Source organism: Poecile atricapillus, chromosome 7, assembly GCF_030490865.1.
Source record: "Poecile atricapillus isolate bPoeAtr1 chromosome 7, bPoeAtr1.hap1, whole genome shotgun sequence".
Lineage (NCBI taxonomy): Eukaryota > Metazoa > Chordata > Aves > Passeriformes > Paridae > Poecile > Poecile atricapillus.
The window spans coordinates 33,238,141-33,261,282 of NC_081255.1; the positions used below are offsets into that span (position 1 = coordinate 33,238,141).

Here is a 23,142-nt window from a genome sequence, read left to right on the forward strand (position 1 = left end):
CTGGGGGAGGTTGGTTACAGCTGCCCCCTGCCCTGAAAGCACAAAGTTACCCACAGGACATTAAGGCATCATTAATATTGGCTAAAATGAGGCAAATTTGGGTTTCTCATTTACAAAACCTCTTTAAAAACAAGGCCTAAAACGGGATTTAAGGTCCCTCCCAGCCCAAACCAGTTTGGGATCTCAGAGCCATGCAGTGGATTAATTATTATTAATTATACTTTCCCAAAAATATTCCTGCAGATTTAAACTCCTGTGGGAGGAACCTTTATCTTATCATAATTAATAACTCTGGAAAAAATAGGGAAAATTAGTGTATTCTGTTCCCACTTCATGGATCATCCATCACTCCTATTCTGAGAATCACACCAACAGATCCAAAATGAATTTACCATGAAAACATCAGAAATACGCTTCAAGTCTTTTAATATAAATAAATATCAAAAAGCTGATGAGGGTTTTACAGATGATATGAACAGAAGTATTTATGGAGTGAGATAATCATTTATTTATGGTGAACTGGCTCTCCAGTCCTGAACTCATAGAAGCTCCTTTGTTTAAAGACAAACATTTTGAGAATAGAAAAGGCACTTAGTCACAACACAGACACACATAAGAGCTACAATAATGGCACAAATTCCCAACCAGACATTTAAAGATTAAAACAAGAGGCAGGTCATTAGTTTCCCATAAAAAACCATATATAAATTTTTGGTTAACAACAGCTTTATGTGTATTTTTCACATTTTCCTACTCCAATATATTGTAATAATTTGTAAACAGATAAATATTTTTTTTTTTCTTTTAGAAGTTATTCCAAAATATCTGCACAATAAAAAAAGGTATTTTGGCACCTTCCAGCACAGTGTCCATGTAAACATTTCCTCCTTCTACAGCACAGCCACCACCAAGCTCCTGCAGCAATTCCTTTGGTGATTCCCTCTCAGAATTCCAGCAGGGAGAAACTGCTCGGGAGTGGTGAGATCAGTACCTGAGGCTGCGAAATTTGGGTTTCCTGAGGCTCAGCAAGGGCTGTTTGATGCTGGGTTTGTTCTCCAGGAGCAGCGCTTCCGCCTCCGTGGTTGGGAACCTGCTCCCGTAGATCTGGGGATATTCCTTCTGGAACTGCAGCACACACAGGCACCAATGACAACAAAACCCCAGATCCCACAGAAAATTCCAGCTCCACTCCACGCCTGCTGTGCCTGCAGAGCTGCCTTCCCAGGAATTCCCTGGATAAACGTGTTCTACCCAACTGGGAGCCAAGATTCAGCCTCTTTTGGAAGGGTTCTCCCAGGAAAGCTTACCACTGATTCCATGAAAATGAAAAGACCTGGAATCAGAGCGGTGGTTTGGACATTTTACCTGTTTCCCATGCAAGGCCTCAGGAAGGGGTGAAAAGCTGTAAATACACCTGAACATGAGCCAAACCTTTCCACTGATGGGTTCAAACCAGTGTCACTTCTGGTGTGGACACAACTGGGACCTTACCCTGTACAAAGTGTTGGGAATTTGGCTTTTCCCAAGAATTCCCAACATTCCTCATCAAGGAGGATGTGCCCAGCAGGCCCAGGGCAGTGCCCATCCCTCTGCTGGCACTGCTGAGGCACCTCTGGGTCCTGGGATCATTTTTGGGCCTCCATTTCCTTCCTCCCCTTCTCCCCTGCTGCTGTGAATCATTTCTTACTCCTAGCCTTAATCAATTATAATTAATCATTCATTCTTCTCTAAATTCAGAAGTTTTGATGGTCTGGAACCAAACCAGACTCACTTTTAGAGTGAAAGTTTGCACACCAGCCGTGGAAGTCGGAGCTGCAGGAGGGGCACCAAAGCCAAGTGTGGCTGCCCCGAAAAGCTGCTTGTTCAAATGGGAGTCACAAGACTTGCTTAGGAGATTCCAGGACAAGTACAAAACTATTCCATTGGGCAGAAAGACTTGCCAAAGGAAAGAAAAACCCTCCAGGATTAAATCCTGCCACAACTGCTGTGTTTTAGCTTTACTATGAGACAAGTTGTTGGTAGGACAGGGAAGTGTAAGATAATCTTGAGCACTGTAAATGTTACAAAACACAAAGCCAAGGCCACCAAAAGAATGTTTCAGGATCCTCAACAGAGAGAGTTTGGTCTCTTAAAGCCAAAAATCTTTGCTTTTAATACCTATTGAATTTAACCCCACCTATGGGATGTTAATGGTGACTTGGATGGGCAGTGCAGCACAGGAATCCAGGCTGCAATTCCATCAGGAATCACTGAATGGACAGCAGGAGCCCCAGCACAGTCAGTTAATACTGGTTTCATTGAAAACAATGTTTTCATTGTTTGAACACCACTGCTGCCAGTCAAAGGCTGGATTATTATGGAGTCATTTGGAAGGGACCTGAAATCCCATCTCATCCCAGCCCAGCCATGGCAGGGACAGCTCCCACTGTCCCAGGCTGCTCCAAACCCATCCAGCCTGGCCTTGGGCACTGCCAGGGATCCAGGGACAGCCCCAGCTGCTCTGGGAATTCTATCCCAGGGCCTGCCCACCCTGCCAGGGAACAATTCCTGCAATCCCAAGATCCCATCCAGCCCTGCCCTCTGGCACTGGCAGCCATTCCCTGTGTCCTGTCCCTCCATCCCTTGTCCCCAGTCCCTCTCCAGCTCTCCTGGAGCCCCTTCAGGCCCTGCAAGGGGCTCTGAGCTCTCCCTGGAGCTTCTCCTCTCCAGGTGAGCACCCCCAGCTCTCCCAGCCTGGCTCCAGAGGATGCAGCATTAAAAACCATCTTTAAAATAAATCCCAAGCAGAGCACATGAAGCACTCAGGAGCTCTTGAGCACAAACATTTCTCAGCTCCTCTCCTGCCCCAGGCTCTGGTGCCTGAGCCCTTCCCTCACAAAGGCACTGCAGAAGCAGACAAAATAAACTCACCTGTTTTAACTTTTTCTTTTTGTCCTTCACAGAGAGGTTTTTATCCTTGATGATGTTCTCCAGGAGCTCTGCCATTGCAGCCTGCGAGGTGGAGACCTTTTGTTCTTCAAACTCCTGAGGAGTGATTTGTTTGCAGTAGGAATACGTTGGCAAGATGGCACAAATTTCTTCTTTTTCCTGTTTGCACTGAAAGAAAAAGGGCTCTGCATGCACTCAACTCATTCTGTACTATTTGAGTAAGTACCTAATAAACACCCACAAGCTGCAAAACAATATCTGTATATTCAAAATGTCCTGGGCTTATTTGCATTTTCCCAGCTTCAGAAGTAGCAATTAAATGAATTTAATGAACTGTTCTCATGGCACCAACCTGAGCCACCTTCATGTACTGGAGGTGATCCCACACTGCAACCTGCAGGTAAGTTGGGACTTGGAATATTTCCTGCTGATGGTCCATCAGGAAGGAAACCAAGCGTGAGGAAAGCAGCTCATCCAGGTCCTCCTCCTCTGCACAGCGCAGGACACAGCGGGAAAACGTCTGGATCAGCTGGAAAAGTGCAGCACAACTTCAGTGGATAAAGCTGTGGGATTTATTTCCCTCCTCTCCACCCTACAGAGGCACAGATGCTCCAGTATCATCTTCCAAATATGGTCACACAAGAAGGAAAAGTCATCGTTGTTCCCTCATCTGAATTAAATCCTTTGGAACTGAGCAGCACTCTCAATTAAAAATACATATTCTAAAAAGGCAACAGCAGAAAAAGGCTTAACCTACAGAAAAATGAACATCCTCACAGAACTGTGGAAAAGAATCCTGGAATGGTTTGGGTTGGGGCAGGGACAGCTCCCACTGTCCCAGGCTGCTCCAAACCCATCCAGCCTGGCCTTGGGCACTGCCAGGGATCCAGGGACAGCCCCAGCTGCTCTGGGAATTCTATTCCAGGGCCTGCCCACCCTCTGAATAAAGAATTTCTTCCTACTTCCAATCAAAACCTCAATCAATCATCTTGAGACAAGTGAGGTGGTGAAAACCTGCAGGCACACCAGGTTTAAACCAGAATGAGATGGACTTCAAGGTCCCTCCCAACCCAAACCAGCCTGGCATTCTAAATGGCAGCTGGGTGAGAAACCAGGAGGATTTCTGAGGACTCATCTGCATTCTTTTAACTGATGTTTAAAAGAGCTTTTCCTTCTCTCACCAAGGACCTGGTGCCCATGGCATCGTGCAGCCGTGGCATGTCAACATTGCCACTGATCCTGGCCATCATCCTCAGCAGCAGCTGCAGCTTCCTGCGGTTCGGGGGTGGCAGCAGCAAGCAGCAGATCTGCAGAGCTTCCACTGCAATTCTTTCCAGGTGAGGCTGCAGGAGATCTACAAGTTAACCACAAAGACAGCTGGCATTAAGATTTGAAGCAGCTTCCAGCATATTTTTACCTCAGTATCACAGGTTTTGTATTTTTCAATGTGATTATTTGTTTCACAGAAATCAGCTGTAACAGAAGAGAATGGACAGGCCTTTGTTTGTGTGGTCATCTTCAACTTCCTTCATTATGGTGCAATTAGGACCACAATACAATTAAGGAATGACACTAATTATTCCCAGACAATAATGATTCACAGAACAGAAAAAGACATCTCCAGCAGGCAGGTGTGTGCAGATTCCTGCCCCCACCACTTACCTGAGCAGAAAGGCCAATTACTGACACATCAAGCTCATTCTCCAAAGACACTACACACAACTGTTTGTTAGCACAGCTACAGCAGTTGAAACAATTTAGGCAGCAGATTTTCTTTACAAACCCCACAAATCCATGCTCTGTGCCTACCCACAAGCCTAGCAAGAGCGGCAGAGGTGAGGGAAGCAGGGATTAGTGAGGCCACACAAGGAGGCAGTACCACATGCTGCAGAGAGCCCTTACTTGTGCCAGCCAGCACACAGGGGGAGGGGGGGACAGGGCGCTGTGACAGTGCTGTGCTGCTCCTGCAGAGTCTCTTGGGGATGCTGATGGCACAGCCCTCAGTCCTGCTGCCCATGGAGGGGGTGGCTCGTCCTTGCCCGCGGGGCTGAGGCCGTGGCTGCCCCGTGGTCTCAGCGCTGGCTCTGTCGATGGCCCCGCAGCTCCGGGAGCTGCTCCTGCCCAGCAGGCTCAGCTTTCCCCTGGAGCTGCCATCCCCCAGCTCCCCAGCCCCGGGACATGGGGCAGGCACTCTCCTGAGGCTGTGGCTCTGGCTTTGACCTGAGCTGTGCCAGCCCAGCTCCAGCAGTGAGGTCGCTTTGTGCTCCTCTGGCAGTTCTCCTCTCGCCATGGTGCTCACACCACCTCCTCCTCTATTACACACGCTTGAAGCAGCAGCTCCAATCCTTTCCAAGGAGTAACACCTTGTCCTAAATGCTCCAGGTGGCTTTTGGTCATTCCTGAATCCTGCAAGGTTCTGGCAGCTGCCTCCTATCGGGTTCCCAGCACTCCCTTGCTGATGGGGCAGTTTGTGCTGCTGCCATTTCTTTCCACGGTGGTTTTGGGCTCTCAGCTCTTCTGAGGAAAACCTCCTGGAAGCTCCTCCTTTCTCCTCCCCATCAGGCTCTTTGAGGAGCAGGCTTAGGAGAAGACACTCAGTGGACTTGAAAGAGTTCAAGTGAGGAGTTTTTGAAGGCTGAGGGTCACATTTCTCCTCTTGGACAGAACGTTTTCCACTGCCCAGATCAGGAATTTGGATGTAGCCACACATAACTATCAGGAAATGAGAGAGATGTTAAAGATGCAAGTGGTATGAAAATGAACCAGTTCAGAGAGCTGCTAACTGGGCAGACAGACAACAAAGCTAAGATATTAATTAAGATATTAATTAAGAAGACTTTAGTTCATTCCCAAAGCAATTCAACAGGGTCACTGCAACCAACATGCAATAACAAAGACAGGCAACGCTGCAATAGTGAGGAGCAGGCAGAACAAGCACATCTTTTAAAGCTTTTGTTATTGAATATTTAGAATGTGAGCTGAAACAGCAATTTAAATGGGAAATGAGGCAGAACTGCATTTTAATTCACACTAATACAGAACAGAGCAGTGATGATCCTCCTCAGACTGGAGCTCCCACACAGATCAGGGGGCCAAGCTCTGCTTTGAATCACACATTTGTCCCCCAGCTGATCTGAACTCAGAGCTTCCCTGACTCTTCCTAAATTCATACATACCTAAGATATTAACAAAGAGCTCATAGTACTCAAAAGTTAGCAATGGCTCAGGAAGACTGAGAAAATAATCAGCAACTGTTCTGAACACATCCCGCTCAAAGCCACTGTAGGTGGCTTGGCTCATGTCATTGTTCCTGGGCCCTGAAAAGAGGGGAAGAAATGAAATCACACCAAAATTCCACAATCCCATTATAAAACAAAATTTTGAAGATCAGCCTAAAGTTATTCTTGTTTCACAAGCAAATAATCCTATCAGCAATCCCCAAATATTGTATTTGGCACAATTCATAAGCAAAACCAGTGTAAAAGATTCCAGGCAGCCACTGAAGAGCTGTGCTCAGTTCTGTTCCACACTAAGAAAATAAATAAAGAAAAATTTATCTGTGGTCTTTATAGGTTCCTCAGCAAAATAATAACCAACCCTTAGCATGTCCCTTCATTTCCAAGTGAAGGGAATCCCAGTTCTCCCACAGGGAATCCAAGCTCCTTGAGCAAAAGGAAGCTCAGCACATGGAGAAAAAAAAAAAGCTCATTATCTCTGGTTTCACTTGAGAGGCACTCATCTCATTAATTTATAGTTGATTGATTAACAACCAATGAAAATTGATCTCCCCAGAAGTGTAGGAAATGTTTTGGTCCAGCTAAAAGCCAGGGACTGGAAAAGCAAAGTCCCTTTCACTCCTGAGAAACTGCATTAGAGGAAACCACCCCCAGGTATTGCCTGGAACATCACAGCTGATTGCACACACACAAATATTTCCCTTTCAACTCTCAAAAGAGGTTTCTGGAACTTAAAAGCTCCTCAGTGACTTACAGTAGGCCAAGCACTTCATGGCTGACAGCACCCAGTGAGGGAGGTCCTCTGAAATCCAAACAGATAAATGCATCACTTAGACATGAGCCCAAATAATTAACAACTAATAATGGCTACATGTATTAAACAACACAAAGTACAGAAAATTCCATTTAAAATTGATTTTAAACATTGCTACACATGTAATATTGATAGGATAAAGGGGAATAACTTCAAGCTGAAGGTGGGCAGGGTTAGATGGGATATTGGGAAGGAAATTTGGGCTGCTCCATCCTTGGAAGTGTCCCTGGCAGGGGTGGAATGGGATTTAAGGCCCCTGAGCTGTGCTGTGGTTTGGGGGAAAAGTGTGAACAACAGACTGTGAATCAGATTAACTATTGTAATTATTATTTATAAATAAAGAATTTTTAAGCAAATCTAGGGAAATAAAAGTCACCTGCTTTGTCCTGCAGGATCACCACCCCGTGCTTGCTGGTGTTGCTCATGTTGTACATGACAAACTCAGGGATGATCTGGGCTGGCTGCAGAACCTCCTCCAACGAGGGCAGTCCCAAAATGGTTTGCAAACTGGGGCAGGAAGAGAGCAAAGATTTGAGAGGGATGGAGGAAAACAAGTTCTTTCCATATCTATTCACAAACTCTTGAAGAGTTTAAGCGCTGTTTGATGATTTCTCCCTTCCAGGAGGAGAATCTGAGGACACTTTTCCCTGGGACAAACAGCAACAATCAGCAAGGAAGAGCACCTGTGGTGTTTAAAATATATCTCAGCACCAGCACAGGATCAGAAATCCCTTAAATGCAAGAATCCAATGTTAATAAATGGATTAGAAAACCTGTGTAAACAACAGAAAATATAGTCAACTTAAAACACAGTTTTAACTTAATTAAAAACAAATATAAAAATATTGATTGGGCTATTTCTTACTAAATGAGAAGGTGCTGTGTGTAATTCCTCACTTACTGTATCCGGATAATATTTCTCCATGTTTCTTGCATGTATTCCTGGCTTATTTCCCTCCTTTGCAGTGGGTCTTCCTTCTTTACTTCTGTTAAATCAGGTTTTGGTGTTGGTAAGTTTTCCTGAAAAGGAGTGGTTTATACTGTGAGATGAACAAGCCTCTAAAGGCAATTAAAAGTTAGAGAAAATTGGAATTAGAACAGGGCATTCTGTGGAACATCAAATTCCACAAGAGCTGGGGAGTAACCTGCAGCATTGAAACAGAAGCACACAAATAAAAAGAAATGGAAAAAAAAAACCCTGATCAATCCAAAATCAGCAATTTAAAAGGTAAAACACCTCAAATCCAGATGTATTAATGTGTGCATTATCCTCCTTTAGGACTGGAACCAGAACTCAGAATTTATGCACACAAATCTCAGCTGAATCAAGGGCCACACACACATTCCATCTTCTCCAAAAAATGACCAATGACACCATTTGTGCCTTTTATCTGTCACCCAAAGGTAAATTAAATTTCAACAAGGCCCTGTTGTGCAGATCATTTCTAGGACTTCACCTTCCAGCCCTCCCAATACTTTAAAATCCCTTAGCAAGGATAATTCTGCACTGAGACAAAAAAAAGAAAACCCAAACCAAAATACCACCCCCCATATAAATTTATTTCTAAATATTTCTCAATTCCTTTAAGTCCAAACTAATTTTATTAAAGGAAGATGCCACAACAGAGCAGTGTCACTACATTTTAAACAATAAAAGCAACACAAGACAACTGCAATGCTGTAAGGAACAGAAGTTATTACCAGAGACTGCAGGAACTCCTGTTTTTTCCAAGTCCTCTTGGATGAACTGGGCAGTTTAAAGAGTTTTCCTTTGTCTCCAGGGAAGTTTTCCAAGTTCTCCCTTGGTGGGCTTGGTAGAGGTTTGACTGGAGATGTTGGAGGAAACCTGTAATGAATGGGAGAGATGTTAAATTCATTCAGAATTGATCTGTAATCAAATAAATTACTTTACAAAACAAAACCTCTGATTCCATACCAGAGTGACTCTATTAGATTCACTAGAAAAAGGAGAACACTGATATTTTTTTTTTAATTTAATTTATCACATGATGAAGTAGCTTTGGGCTGTTTTTCCTGATGCCAAAGTCAAGCTGAAGATGTTGGCACAGCCTGAGGCCAGAACGTGAGAAGTGAGGGCTGTTAATACCTTTCATTTCAGAGCTCCTTGGCTCTGTTTCCCACTCAGACTTTGTGTAAAAGGTCCAAGAGAAGCAAACCCAGCAGGCAGCTCCTACAAAACACCCTGGCTTTACTCCAAAGCACCGGAGTGCAGTTTGAATTCCAGCAAAAACCTCGGATGGACACACACAGGAGCAAAATAAATCAGAGGAGCAAAACGATGCTAATAATCAACTTAAATTAACTTTGCTCAATCCAAAGCAAGCTCTTTTCGCAATCCCGAGCGTTTTTCACTCAAATTCTCACCCCGAGAGACCACGGAACAACTTTAACCTCAGTACCTGTACAGGGCACCGTTGTCCTCCAGGTTTTCAGCTCCCCACCTGCCCTTGATGTCCTCGATAACGTGATTTTTGAGGAATTTCCGCAGGAGCTGCACCGTTTGCTGGCGGGTGACGTCGGGCCCGAAGCTGCTGTGGCTGCGGAGCACCGGGTGCAGCCAGTCGGCGGCCTCGGCGGCGCTGAAGCAGTTCCCGTGCGAGCGGAGCCGCTGCCGGTGCCGCCGCACGGGCATCCCCGCTCGGAAGCAGCGGGTGACCTCGTTCCACTGCGGGGACACGGAGCGCGGAGCTGCGCGACAGCGGCCCCGGGACACCCCCAGCGCCCCCGTGTCGCGACAGGGGGTGGCCCTGAGTGCCCGCACGGCCATCGGCATAGCGCGACAGAGGACAAGGAGAATTTGGTACCCCCAATATCGCGACAGACGGCAGGGCGTGGGAGGCCTCCAGGTACCCCCAATGTCGCGACAGCCCTGGGGCGTCCCAGGGCTCCCCCGTGTGGCGATATCGGGCGGGGCATCCCCGGGGACCCGCGTGTCGTGACAGCGAGCAGGGGGTGTCCCCGAGCACCGTCGCGACAGCGTCCAGTCCCAGGGCACCCAGATGTCGCGGCGGCGCGTCCCTCAGCGCGCCCGTGTCGTGACAGCAATCCCGAGGGGCAGAGCCACCTCCCGCTCCGCGGCGCTCGCACGGGTGCCACGGGCGCCCCGTTCCTCCCCCCCGCTCGGTGCTCACCAGCCTCGTGGCGCGGTACGGCCCCAGCCCCAGCCCCGCTCGGGGCTCACCAGCCTCGTGGCGCGGTACGGCCCCGGCCCCGGCCCCAGCCCCGCTCGGTGCTCACCAGCCTCGTGGCGCGGTACGGTCCCGGTCCCGGGCCGGGCCCCGGTCCGGCCATGGCGGCCCCTCACGCCGCTCAGCACAGCGCCCCCTGCCGGCCCCGCCGCCCGCCCAACGGCCGCCGCCGCCGCCCCGCCGTTCGAATCCGCCGCCGGCCGCTGATTGGCCGAGACGGGCGCACGCGCGCGTGACGTCACGCGGCGGGCTGGGCTGAGGGGACGCTGCAAGGCCGCGGGTTCGGATCCCGCCCCGAGCACCGCGCGGGTGTTAATTACCCAAAGGTGATTAACAACAGTGACGGAAATTCATTAAAACCAGTTCGTTACTTAGCAGTCATTAACGTGCTCGGACAGCTGGCCCCGCGTCATGTCAGAGCTGCTCCTGAGGTCTAGGGGGCGGCGCTGGGTGGGCTTTGAGGTCTCTCCCGACCCAAACCAGTCTGGGATTCTGTGGAATGAGGAGGTTTGGGTGGGAACACCCCCACTCTGGTTCTGTCAGGATTTAATCCCTCACTGCAATGAAGGTTATTGTGCCTGTGGCCAACACAGAATTGTCCTTTTATTCTTCATCCCTCCTCTCCCCTCAGCTCCATCCCCCCTCTCCCCTCAGCTCCATCCCCCCCTCTCCCCTCAGCTCCATCCCCCCCTCTCCCCTCAGCTCCATCCCCCCCTCTCCCCTCAGCTCCATCTCCCCTCTCCCCTCAGCTCCAGCCCTCCTGCCTTCCCCCAGGAAAATTCCCACAGTTCCAGGGTCTCTCCATCCCGTGATTTTGAACACAAGGAGTACGTGCAAATGAAAACACAAGCAAGGAAAGGAAAAGCGTATTTTAATTAAAATGATTACAATCATTCCCACAGCACATGATTTTTTTCTTAAAAGAGACAAAGACTCCTCTTTAGAAAGTTGTTATTTGCCAGGTCTTGGATTTCACTTCATTTTCAATAAAACATCAAGAGAAGAAAAAGCTCTTCAGCAAATTTCCAACTTAATTAAAATAAATCTAATCTCAATCAAGTTTCTGAGCTGAGCTGATGGGTGAGAAGAGAATGACCTGAGAGCAGCAGCACAAACCAGCCCTTGTGCCCCAAACCTGCAGCAGCAGGAGAAACCCTGAGCTCTGCTGGGAGAACTGGGATCACATTCCCGGGGTGCCCACGGCTGCTCCCACACAGCTCCTGGCTCCAGACCTCGCCAGGGAGAGCCCAGGCCGTGCCCAGCACACCCTGCACAGCCAGGGAGAGCAGCCCAACAGCAGCACGGGACAGCCCCAGGAAGCCAGGCTGCAATTCCCAAAGGCAAAGCAAGAGAGGTTTGGTTTTCCGTGTCCTTGTCCACAGCCATGTCCAGTTCCAAGTTCCTTTTTGACCCCCAAGGTTTATTTAAACTGCAGGAAGGAAAGGGAGGGATCATTGTGCTCTGCCCCTCTATCAGCTACACATTTTTATTTTCCTTCCCATATATAAAAGTCACATTTTAGCATTAGATTTTGTTTTCATGCTGGCAAAGAGAAATATGTGGAGTTACTGATGATAATTTTCCCTCTCATAAGAAAACCCCAACATTCCCCCCAATAAAAAACAACCACACACAAAAAGAGAAAATACAGGAACAAACCTTTCCTACCCTCTCTGAAACTCGTCCCTGACAAACCTGAAACTCACCCTGAGCCCTGAGTGAGTCTCCCTCAGCCTGACCTGAGCAGGGAAATTCCCATCACTGCAACCCCTGGGACATCCCAACTGCTCCTCCTGAATCCTTGGGAACTGTGTCTGGGACATCCCAACTGCTCCTGAATCCATGGGAACTGTGCCTGGGACATCCCAACTGCTCCTCCTGAATCCATGGGAACTGTACCTGGGACATCCCAACTGCTCCTGAATCCATGGGGAACTGCCTGGGACATCCCAACTGCTCCTGAATCCATGGGAACTGTGCCTGGGACATCCCAACTGCTCCTCAATCCATGGGAACTGTGCCTGGGACATCCCAACTGCTCCTGAATCCATGGGGAACTGTGCCTGGGACATCCCAACTGCTCCTGAATCCATGGGAACTGTGCCTGGGACATCCCAACTGCTCCTCAATCCATGGGAACTGTACCTGGGACATCCCAACTGCTCCTGAATCCATGGGGACTGTGCCTGGGACATCCCAACTGCTCCTCAATCCATGGGGAACTGCCTGGGACATCCCAACTGCTCCTGAATCCATGGGGAACTGTGCCTGGGACATCCCAACTGCTCCTCAATCCATGGGGAACTGTGCCTGGGACATCCCAACTGCTCCTCAATCCATGGGAACTGTACCTGGGACATCCCAACTGCTCCTGAATCCATGGGGACTGTGCCTGGGACATCCCAACTGCTCCTCAATCCATGGGGAACTGCCTGGGACATCCCAACTGCTCCTGAATCCATGGGGAACTGTGCCTGGGACATCCCAACTGCTCCTCAATCCATGGGGAACTGTGCCTGGGACATCCCAACTGCTCCTCAATCCATGGGAACTGTGCCTGGGACATCCCAACTGCTCCTCAATCCATGGGGAACTGTGCCTGGGACATCCCAACTGCTCCTGAATCCATGGGAACTGTGCCTGGGACATCCCAACTGCTCCTCAATCCATGGGAACTGTGCCTGGGACATCCCAACTGCTCCTGAATCCATGGGAACTGTGCCTGGGACATCCCAACTGCTCCTCAATCCATGGGGAACTGTGCCTGGGACATCCCAGCTGTTCCTGAATCCATGGGGAACTGCCCAGGGTCCATCTGGGAGGAGCTGAAGGTTGGTTGGGGATTATTTCTGGAGGGGAACTCCTCACTCACCGCAGCCTCCAGGGCCTGGTCCAGGTCTTTGATCAAATCCTCCTCATCCTCCAGCCCCACCGAGAGGCGGATCAAGGTGTCAGTGATTCCCAGAGCTTTCCTTTCCTTCTCAGGCACTGAGGCGTGGGTCATGATGGCCCTGCAGGGATAAAAACCATCATTGATCTCAAGAATTTGGGAGTTTTATTGGCAGAAGCAGCCAGGCTGGTTCCCTGCCAGCACCCCTGCAATGGCAGCAGGATCTGACACCTCCTCTGTGCCACTCCTGTGACCCCACAGGTGCAAAGAGCTCCTGGCAGCACTTCCTGCAAATGATGGGAATGATGGGAAGGATGAACTCACGGATGCTCTGCCAGGCTCTCGTAGCCACCCAGACTCTCAGCCAGGGCAAACACCTGTGGGAGAAAGGGAAAGCAGTTGTTATCAGGAGTGGGAAGTTGTGGGATCACATTTATGGGAAAATGAACATTTACTAAATGAATTAACTTAACCTTCTGGAACAAAAGAATAAGGTCTTTGTAGATAAAAAAAGTAATGTTGCAAAAAAAAAAGAAGCAGAACAGTTGCTAAACAAACAAAGGGGTGTCAAACCAAGTATAGCATCGACCAATTAGATTGAGAAAAAAGACTTGTGCTTGTCTAGCAGACAAAATAGAGCTGCCCATCAGGAAATGAGTAAAAAAAGCAAAGCAATCAATCAAACAATACATGACTGTATAAGCCATGATAAAAAGTAAATATAAACAATGTTTAAAACCACAATAAACAGCTGTTATTTGGTTCATATTAAATCATACAGAATTCTTTATCTCCTCAGGAGGTTATGGATTCACTGAAAGAGAGCTGATGGAATCAGGGAATATCCTGAGTTGCCCACAGGGATCATTGATCCAGCCCCTGGCCCTGCACAGACACCCCAACAATCCCACCCTGAGCATCCCTGGCAGCGCTGTCCAAACCCTCCTGGAGCTCCAGCAGCCCCGGGGCTGGGACCTCTTCAAGGACTTTGAGGAAAAAGGAAAGTTGAGGGACTCCTTTTCCCCAAGCTTTTCTATAATAACTTTTATATTCTAAAGTGTAATAGCTGTAATTAGGGAATAAAGTTCACATCTGGCAGGTAAGAGCTAAGACTGAAAACAGACTCATCCTGGCCCATCCCTGGGAGTGCCCAAGGCCAGGCTGGAGGGGTTGGAGCCACCTGGGACAGTGGGAGGTGTCCCTGTCCATGGCAGGGGTGGAATGGCATGAGCTTTGAGCAGTCTGGGATTCTCTGGAAAGACTTTCCTACCACCCCAGTGACAACGTGATGCTGTCCAAGTCACAGGGCTTGAATAGCCATCCCCCTCCTCCTGGGCACATCCCTGACAGCTCCTGCCAAAGCCAGCAGATCTCCTGGGCCAGGATTCAATCCTCTCCCTCACATCAAAGGATATTTTGTGGGCAAATCCCATTTTCAGAGAACTCCTTTCCAGGGGATGACATCAGCTGGCCAGGAGGGCAGGGAGGAGAAGGAAGCTCTAATCCACCTTTGCCACTCGTCACTGGTTGTTTTTCCAAGACCAAAGCAGCAGAAACACCAGGGCAGGTGCGAATTAAGCAGAGCTCAGGGCACAAACACCTCCCAGGGCATGGGCAGAGCCAACCTGGCCAAACACCAGCACAGGTTGGACCAAGGACCCAAGCAGGCACTCGCAGAGCCAGGGGCTCCCTCTCTGCCCCACGAGTCAGGGCTTTCCTCAGTGGCTCTCCCTCCCTCCTGAGGGCACTTTGCAACAGCCCAGCAGAGCTGCCCAGGCTGCAGAAAGCCCTTTGTCAGCAGCAGCTCCTGGGCTCAGCTGGCCACCCTCACCCTGGGAGCAAACAAACATTTCCAAGGGGCTGAGGTGTCCCTTTGTTCCCTCTCATTAACCCCCATGGACAAATTATCCATGGTTTGAGTGGGGCATACACAGAGCACTTGGCAGGAAAAGCCACTTCCAGCCTCCCCTCAGCAGGGCAGGTTCAGCTCCCTCTGAGGGCGATTTTATTCCTTTACCTTCAGGTTCTTGAGGAAGGCAACGGCATTTTCTTTTTTCCCTTTGATGTAGAAGGTGATCATCCCAGGACAGCCTGTGCACTGCTTCTGCATCACATGGTACTGGGGGTGGGAAGACAACCCTGGAATGGAGAGAGGTGGGAGAATTCCCAGTGAATTCCAGTCCAGAGCTGGGGCAGCTCAGCCTCACCAGAGCTGGGCACCCAGCCCCAGGAACGGGGCACCACAGCTCCCAAATCCCTGCCCTGGGATGTTCCCAAATCCCTGCCCTGGGATGCTCCCAGATCCCTGCCCTGGGATGCTCCCAGATCCCTGCCCACTCACCTGGGTAAATGACCTTCTCCACCCTGGGATGGGTTTCCAGGAACTTGGCCACAGCCAGGCCGTTCTGGAAGTGCAGCTTCATCCGGATGTGCAGAGTCTTGAGCCCCCGGTTGCAGAGGAAGCAGTCAAAGGGAGAGGGAACAGCTCCCAGGGCTGGAATGGGAAGAGAATTCCACAGAATTCCACAGCAATGTTGGTGTTTTGCATTCAGCAAAGCCAAACACACCCTCATCTCCAGCATTCCTGAGCTTAGAACAAGTGGGAAGACACCCGAGGCAATCTCTATTCCTCATCTCCCACATTGGGGAGACAATTAATGAGGCAAATTAACGAGCTCAGGCCTCAAGGATTACATTTATTTGGCACAATGACATTCCCTGCTGAGGGCACAACCCTGGACAGGAATTTATTCCTGACAAGAGGGAGGAAAATTCCTGGAATCAACAGAGATCAGAAAATCCTGCATTAGGCACACCCTGATGGGTGAGTGAGTTTCAAACCCCCCAAACTGCAGCTGGGCACCTCAAGGGTTTCAGGATAGACCTCAGTGCTCCCCTGAAGTGCCTGGGAAGTGGAGACCGATGTCTCTCCTTTCACTGGAGTTTTTATTGGAGGATTTTTAATTGCACTTTACTCAGTTCTGCCCATTCAAGTCACATTCCCAGGCAGATTTCCCACTTGTGTGCATGCACACCCTCCCCAGCAGGAGCTGTGGATGTGAACAGGATTCCTGTCAGGAATTCCTTGTCTGGACTTACAGTTCTGCAGGAATTTGAGCCTCTCATAGAGATCATCCCGGTTTACAGAGACCAGGCCCAAGAGAACATCGCTGTGCCCTACAAATGACAGGGGACAAGAATGGGATCAGCCACTCCAGCTGCTCCAGGCTCCTGCCACAAACCCCCAGGGACACCTCCCACCAGCCCAGGCTGCTCCAAGCCCTGTCCAGCCTGGCCTTGGACATTCCAGGCATCCAGGGGCAGCCACAGCTGCTCTGGGCACCTGTGCCAGGGCCTGCCCACCCTCCTGGCCAGGAATTCCTTCCCAATCTCCCATCTAACCCTGCCCTAAGGATGTGCTCAACCCTCAGACTCACCATTCATGTACTTGGTTGCAGAAGACACACAAATATCAGCCCCCAGGGACAAAGGACGCTGAAAGAAAAGGAAAATAACATCTTAACTCAAGTTTGGGTGCCCTCAGGTTCATTCCCAGCCATTCAAAGGGCTGGGAGCTTACACAGGAAAAATAAGTGTTGGAACAAACACAGAAACCTGAGGATGACAAGAGAACATGTGCTAAAAGCAGCAGCACAGGGAGGCACCCTGAATTCAAGGTAAGCACAGGAAAATGGGATTTAAAAGCACTGCTCCAGCTCCCACAGGCTCCAGGGAGAGAAGAGAGTGAGCACATCCACAGACAGTGCACAGCTGGGAAAAACCAGTTCTATTGCTCAGCTGAGGCAGGGACAAATCATGGCATTCACCCAGAAAGTGCATTTCCATGGGAAATGAAGGACTCTGCTGCAAAGCAAAAGAACTGCTTTGTTTTCCAGGTGTTGGAGAGCCTGCCCTGCAGGAGCTGAGGACAGGAGGAAAGGAGGTTCCCTTGGCAGCTCTCTCCCCTCAGCTCCCAGCTCTCTGCCCAGCAGCCCCTGAAGTGGCACAAACCAGGACGTGGATGGGCAAGAGCTGCTGAGCAGTGACAGATTTCTAATCAATCACTAATTAAGGGACTTTGCACATGATATCAACACATTCTAAAGAGTGAGGGGCATCACTGTTAAAATGGAACAAAGCAGGCAGATGTAAAGACTGCTCCTGCCACACTGAACACAGACTCCCATGCAGGGAATGTGGAGATGCCCAGCAGAACCATCATGGAAAGGGCCTTTTACCCTCAATATTGATGGACAGATCACTGTGAAATTCTCCTTTTCTTAGCCCAGTGTGGTGCCTCAGCTACTGCTCACACCAATTAATCATTAGCACTGGCTTTCCCTCCACACCAGGCTGCTCCAGACACATTAACCAGCACCCTGTGTTCTTCCACACAGCCCTTTCTGGAGGAAATTTGGAATTCTGAAGTGAGTAACACATTGCAGGGGGAATCTTGAGGATGCTGCTATGTTCCAGGCCAACTGCAGAGCTGCCTGAGCTAAGCATTAACACTTTTCTACAGAGTTCTCTTAATTCAGCAAGATCACAGTGCCCTGAACAGGCACTTGGCACTCTGCAAGAAGGGTGACTTTACACCTACAGCACCAAGCCTAAGCTTGGTCTCCTGGGAAATAGATCTGATATAATCCCTTTCCAAACCCTTTCCCCATCCACCTGCCCTGGGGCAGGTGACACACCTGGAAGTAGGCAGACATGAAGCTGTTGTCCACTGCCAGCAGCACCCCCGGCTGCCTGTGCACCACGTCTGCGCAGGCTCGGATGTCGATCACCTTCAGCGTGGGGTTGGTGGGGGTCTCGAGCCAAACCAGCTGCACAAACCCAGAAATGGCCAGGTCAGAGCTGCCAGTGCTGGGCTGAGTCCCAGGGGCTCTGGAGCCCAGAGGTGCCAGCTCCCCGGGCTTGGTGTGCTGGGGACGGGCAGCGGCCCCGCCACAGCGAGGGGAGGCTCCAGCCGGCTCCTCCGAGCTCAGGGAGGTTTCCCTTCAGCCGGGCTTGAGCCATCCCAGCACATCCCAGCTGGAGAAGGCCTCACACAGCCGGGACAGAGCCTTTTCCCAAAGCCTTTCCCAGCGGAGTTCCCTTCCCCTGGGGCAGGGGATCTCCCACCCAGCGCCACCGAGCAGCTCCGGCTCCGAGCTCGGCCTTCCCCTGCTCTCTCTCTCCCCTTTTCCCTTTTCCCTGCTCTCTCTCTCCCCTTTTCCCTTTTCCCTGCTCTCTCTCCCCTTTTCCCTTTCCCCTGCTCTCTCTCTCCCCTTTTCCCTTTTCCCTGCTCTCTCTCTCCCCTTTTCCCTTTTCCCTGCTCTCTCTCCCCTTTTCCCTTTTCCCTGCTCTCTCTCTCCCCTTTTCCCTTTCCCCTGCTCTCTCTCCCCTTTTCCCTTTTCCCTGCTCTCTCTCCCCTTTTCCCTTTTCCCTGCTCTCTCTCCCCTTTTCCCTTTTCCCTGCTCTCTCTCTCCGGGGTTTTTGCCCTTCTTAGGATGTTTTCCATGAGGCAGCACAGTGGGATATGCTGGGTCCAGCTGTGCCCCGAGCTGCCCCCCTCAGCTTGACACAGCCCCAAACTCAACAGGAGCAAGGATAAAACAATTTAACATCCCTTTAAAACCCATTTCCCTCTCCCTTACCTTGGTCTCTGGTGTAATTGCAGCTTCCAGGCATTTTGGTTTTGTGCAGTCAACAAAAATTACTTTCAAATTATTTTCGGAAGCTACTTTCTGGAAATACCTGTTTGTGCCTAGAAAAACCCAAAAATGACAAAATGAAACAACTTCCTTAACTTTCATTCCCTGCTCTCCAGCCTCTTGCATCATGCAGTCAGCAGGGCACAGCTTTATGCTGCACACCAAAAATGGCACATTTTTATTTTCTTTATTTACAAAGTTTAAAGATTGTTGTGGATTTAATGATATGAATTAGTAACAAGGTGAATATGGGATCAGAGTGATTTAGGAAATATTTGAAATCAATGTGGGGTTTATGATCAGGAAGTTAAACAGAGAAGAAGAATCAAGGGGAAGACTCCAGCTACTGCTTCCCATCATTCCATTAAAAATTATTCCTTCCTGTCTTTGAAGCCTTTCCCTGGAAGATTAAAATATTCCAGCAGCAACAGGTGATCAGTGGATGTGCAGCACTCACATTTTCCACACACAGGAAATATTGCCTGGATTAAAAAGCAATTGATGGGGTCCTTTTGCCAAGGTTATCCCCAGGGACTCAGTTCTCCATCAGAGCATGAAGGGATGGAACACAGAGGTGGATTCTGTGAGCTGAAGGAAACATCTGAGGGATGTTTGGTCTTTTGTGAGAAACCCTTTCTTTATAACAAACCAAACCAGAGGAGAAACAATGAAATTCCCCCCTGCAGAAACCAGCGCAGGCTGAGGCTTTAATGGGAATGGACTTTGCCTGACAGACCCACCCTGAGCCCCTCTGAATGAAGAACTGAGCCCCTGCTCTGCCTTGATGAATCTGATTAATTGAGTGGTGGGGGGAGGGCTGGGAGTGAGAGGAGCAGAGATTCCTGCTGGCTCCAGGATCCAGCTGCACTTTGGAGATCACCTGGCAGGGCAGAACTGTGACACGAAAAGCAAATGTGTGTTTGTATTGGATGTGCACAAGCACAGGGAACTCACTGAACAGTCACCATTCCCAGGGAGGGCAAAGGGGATTCCTTTCATTTTCCAGCTATTGCTTGGGAAAAGCTGCCAGGGGCTGGGCTCTGTAACCTGCCCTGCACAACACCCAGGCTGGATCTGTGTGCCAGGGCCCAGAGCAGGGCCAGCTCTGCTGGTCAGTGACACAGGTGACCCAGCCAGGACACCAGTGCCACAGCAGGGACAGCCAGGCTGTCCTGGGAATCAGAGTGAGCTCACCCTGCTGCAGGACTCTGCCAGAGCTGGCTGCACTCTGCCACTGGGGAGGTGAGTGGAAGGGGCACTGATAAAAACAGGCTTCAAAGAACAGTGAGGTCCTACATGGGAATTCAGAGCTCCTGAGAGCCACAGACAGGTTTGATCCCTTGCACAATGAAGGCTGAAGCCACAGGGTGCTGTACCCACCTCCATAGACATCATCCATGCAGATAACTGTGTCCCCTGTCTTCAGCAGGTGACAGATGTTCAAAAGGGCTGCTAAGCCAGAGGAATAAGCCAAGCCTGAGGAGAAAGGAGTCAGTGGCAGATGGGCAGTGTTTGATGTGACACAACAAGTCAGACCTGCCTTGGCATTCCTCACTTTGCCTCTGAATAGAACCTGTTCTGTCACTGTCTCACTGGGAACCTGGAGCCAGTGAAAGCAGGAGCTCAATGTGCACAGCACAGAACCAGCACAGACACTGGCACAGACTGGGACAGACTGGAATGGGCTGGGAACAGGGGCTGCCTGCTCCCACTGCCTCCAGTGCTGCTGCACAAGGACGGATCCAGCTCAGCTCAGGCATCAGCCACTGTGAGGAAGCAGGAGACAAACCCAGGGATGGAGCTGGACTTTCCTGAACGAGAAGTTCAGGGCTCTTCCCCACCTTGGAGCTGCTCCTGCCCATGACCAACAGCCAGAGCCGTGGTCACGGAATCATGGAATGGTTTGGGATGGAGGGACCCCAAAGCCCACCCTGTGCCACGGGCAGGGACAGCTCCCACTGTCCCAGGCTGCTCCAAACCCCATCCCACCCATGAGGTGCTCACAGTATTTGGCTCCATCGAGGGCGGCCGCAGCCTTTTCCAGGCAATCCCGAGTGGGGTTCCCAGACCGGATGTACTCATAACCCTGCGGTGGGAATAGGAAACAAACATCAGAGAGAGAGCACTGGGAAAATCTGTTCTAGGCTCCTTAAAGAGCCCTGGCTGAAGGCACCCAGCTCCTCCCAGAGAGCAGGAGGGTGTCCTGGCACAACATCCAGCTGGGCATCCCTGCCAGGGAAAGGGGCCTGGGGTGCACTGGGGCAAGGAGCCACATTGTCCTGCTTTTCCCCAGACATCCACCTGTGGCCACTGTGGGAGAGAGGGCTTGGGCTGCACAGTCCAGCCCTCCTCAGGCTGGCTCAGGCTGGAAAGGACCATGAGGGTGCCCTGGTCCCACTCCCTGCTCATCAGGGCCATCCCAGAGCACAGGGCATGGGATCCTGTCTGGACACTTCTGGATATCTCCAGTGAGGGAGACTCCACAGCCTCTCTGGAGGGAATTCTCAGGAATAAATGTGTGTCCATCTCCATCAAGCCACAGGGTACTGGCCAAATCCTCTGGTCAGCTCTTGAGAAGCCACACATTTCTCAGTGTCACAACTTTAATGCAAATTCTGGGGGAATTTAATGAGGAAAATACCACTCATGCATGCATAGATGCAGTTGTTACCAAGAGAACCTGCTGAGCACCCTGGGATTTGCCTGCTTTTAGGATTTTTCTTTAATGACAACTTCCTCATAGTCAGGAATCCTGCAGATCACTCTGGCAGAGCTCCCGGCAAGAACATGGATCCTGTCATCAGGATGTGGATACAGCAGCGTGACTCCTCATGAGGGCTTCCTCAGCACAGCTGGGATTCTGTGTGGAATGAGGAATTACAAGGCAAATTCCCCCTGCCTGACCAGCACAGCTCGAGTTTAGAGCAGGTGCTGATTTAGAAATGGCAGCTTTGTGCCACGTCCCATCAGAAATTCAGCACAGTTTAATGCAAACCTTTCCAGCACTTTCTACAGGGCATCCACAAAATCCTCAGGAAATATTCCTTTGGTTTGGAAGGGAAAATGAAGCAGGCTCTTTATAAAGTGTGCGTAGTGGAGCAGGGATTCTGCCCGGGCGCTGGGGCTGGTGCAGGGCAGGGAGAGCCTCCCAGATTCCCGGCTCCGGGCAGCCCCTGGAGCAGCATCCCAGCGATCCCTGCTCCCTTTTCCCCGCCTTTCACACGGGAATCATCCCAGCCTCATCCCAGCCTCTCCCGACCCCCGGCCGCTGCGGGAGCACAGAACCCCAGCTGGGTCCGGCTGGAAGGGAGCACAGCGGCTCCTCCACTCCCATCGCTGCTCAGCAGGGCCATCCCCGAGCACAGGGCACGGGATGGGGGGCGGGCGGCTCTGGGATGTCCCCAGGGAGGAGATTCCACCGCCTCCCTGGCGAGAGCCCCGCTCCCAGCGGAACGAGATGCTCGCGTTTGCCCGGGAGCTGCCACGTGGGGAAACACCGGCACCGGGAGCTGCCTCCCCTTCCCCGGACCTGCCGCCTCACGGAGGCCCGGCCGGGACACGCCGGATGCTCGTGGCACCCCGGGTGTGCCCAAGCCCGGAGGAGGGCTCGCTGTCCCCGTGGGTGACTCAGTGCCCCAGGCGGGGCTCGGTGCTCCGGTGGCGGCCGCACTCACCGCGTGTTCGCCGGGCGCCCGCTGCTTGAAGGTGGTGGAGAGCGATATGGGCGGCACCACGGCCCCGGAGCGCCATTTCTCGGGCTCCTGGCCGGCGTGGATGGCATCGGTGGCGAAGTGCTTGAAAGGCGGCAGAAACCCCTCCGTCCCCTTGCCTGCCATGGCCGCGGCTCTGCGGGACCGGCCCTCAGCGCTCTGGGGGCTCGGCGGGGCGGGGCTTTCGCGCCTCCTCATTGGCTGCGGTGCCGGCGGGGCGGGGCCCCCGCGCCCTCCCATTGGCTGCCGCTGGGGCGGGGCCCGCCCTGCACAGGCAGCGCCTGCCCGCTGGGGGGCGCCCCGCTCCGCGCGCTGTGGGGCCGCTCCCGGGCGCCTTCCCCGGATCCGGGGGCGCCTTTCCCGGGGAATAACCGGGAATAATCCCGGGGAATAACCGGGAATAATCCCGGGGAATAACCGGGAATAATCCCGCAGCACGCGGCTGATCCATAGGGGAGTGGAGTGCTCACTGCCCGGCTGCGCTGCCTGCAGCACCTCAGCACCGGGGAATAGCTCCGGGCGCGGCACAGGCCGGGGGGCACCTGCTGGGACAGCTCTGGGGAAGGACCTGCAGGTGCTGAGGGACAACGAGCTGTCCCTGAGCAGCAGTGACCAGTGGGACCCTGAGGGACAAGGAGCTGTCCCTGAGCAGCAGT

The 23,142-nt window shown here is 51.2% G+C and overlaps 2 protein-coding genes and 1 long non-coding RNA gene across 5 annotated transcripts; 1 reads left to right on the top strand and 2 right to left on the bottom strand.

Annotated features, from left to right (window-relative positions):
• Nucleotides 1-488: 488 nt before the first annotated feature.
• On the bottom strand, nucleotides 489-10,337 carry DEPDC1 (DEP domain containing 1). 3 transcript variants are annotated; one of them, XM_058842593.1, is made up of 12 exons: nucleotides 10,237-10,337; nucleotides 9,399-9,664; nucleotides 8,680-8,824; nucleotides 7,880-7,998; nucleotides 7,355-7,485; nucleotides 6,919-6,966; nucleotides 6,105-6,245; nucleotides 4,831-5,640; nucleotides 4,110-4,282; nucleotides 3,281-3,457; nucleotides 2,911-3,096; nucleotides 489-1,125 (listed from the first exon to the last, which is right to left on the bottom strand). In XM_058842593.1, the coding sequence occupies exons 1-12, from the start codon at nucleotides 10,288-10,290 to the stop codon at nucleotides 985-987; spliced, it is 2,391 nt and encodes a 796-aa protein (XP_058698576.1). In that variant the 5' UTR covers nucleotides 10,291-10,337; the 3' UTR covers nucleotides 489-984. The 3 variants fall into 3 exon arrangements, with proteins under 3 accessions (XP_058698576.1, XP_058698577.1, XP_058698578.1); XM_058842594.1 differs by lacking the exon at nucleotides 10,237-10,337 and adding an exon at nucleotides 10,131-10,142; XM_058842595.1 differs by lacking the exon at nucleotides 4,831-5,640.
• LOC131580886 (uncharacterized) lies at nucleotides 2,256-4,088 on the top strand. The gene is made up of 3 exons (XR_009277981.1): nucleotides 2,256-2,277; nucleotides 2,943-3,146; nucleotides 3,426-4,088. It is a non-coding gene; the product is annotated as an uncharacterized LOC131580886 (long non-coding RNA).
• Nucleotides 10,338-11,041: 704 nt separating the features above from the next.
• On the bottom strand, nucleotides 11,042-22,654 carry LOC131581165 (cystathionine gamma-lyase-like). The gene is made up of 12 exons (XM_058843142.1): nucleotides 22,451-22,654; nucleotides 20,781-20,862; nucleotides 20,157-20,252; nucleotides 18,720-18,829; nucleotides 17,775-17,906; nucleotides 16,515-16,572; nucleotides 16,177-16,254; nucleotides 15,419-15,571; nucleotides 15,095-15,216; nucleotides 13,402-13,454; nucleotides 13,060-13,198; nucleotides 11,042-11,616 (listed from the first exon to the last, which is right to left on the bottom strand). Exons 1-12 carry the CDS (start codon nucleotides 22,610-22,612, stop codon nucleotides 11,608-11,610), a joined length of 1,194 nt encoding a protein of 397 aa, XP_058699125.1. The 5' UTR covers nucleotides 22,613-22,654; the 3' UTR covers nucleotides 11,042-11,607.
• Nucleotides 22,655-23,142: the final 488 nt, after the last annotated feature.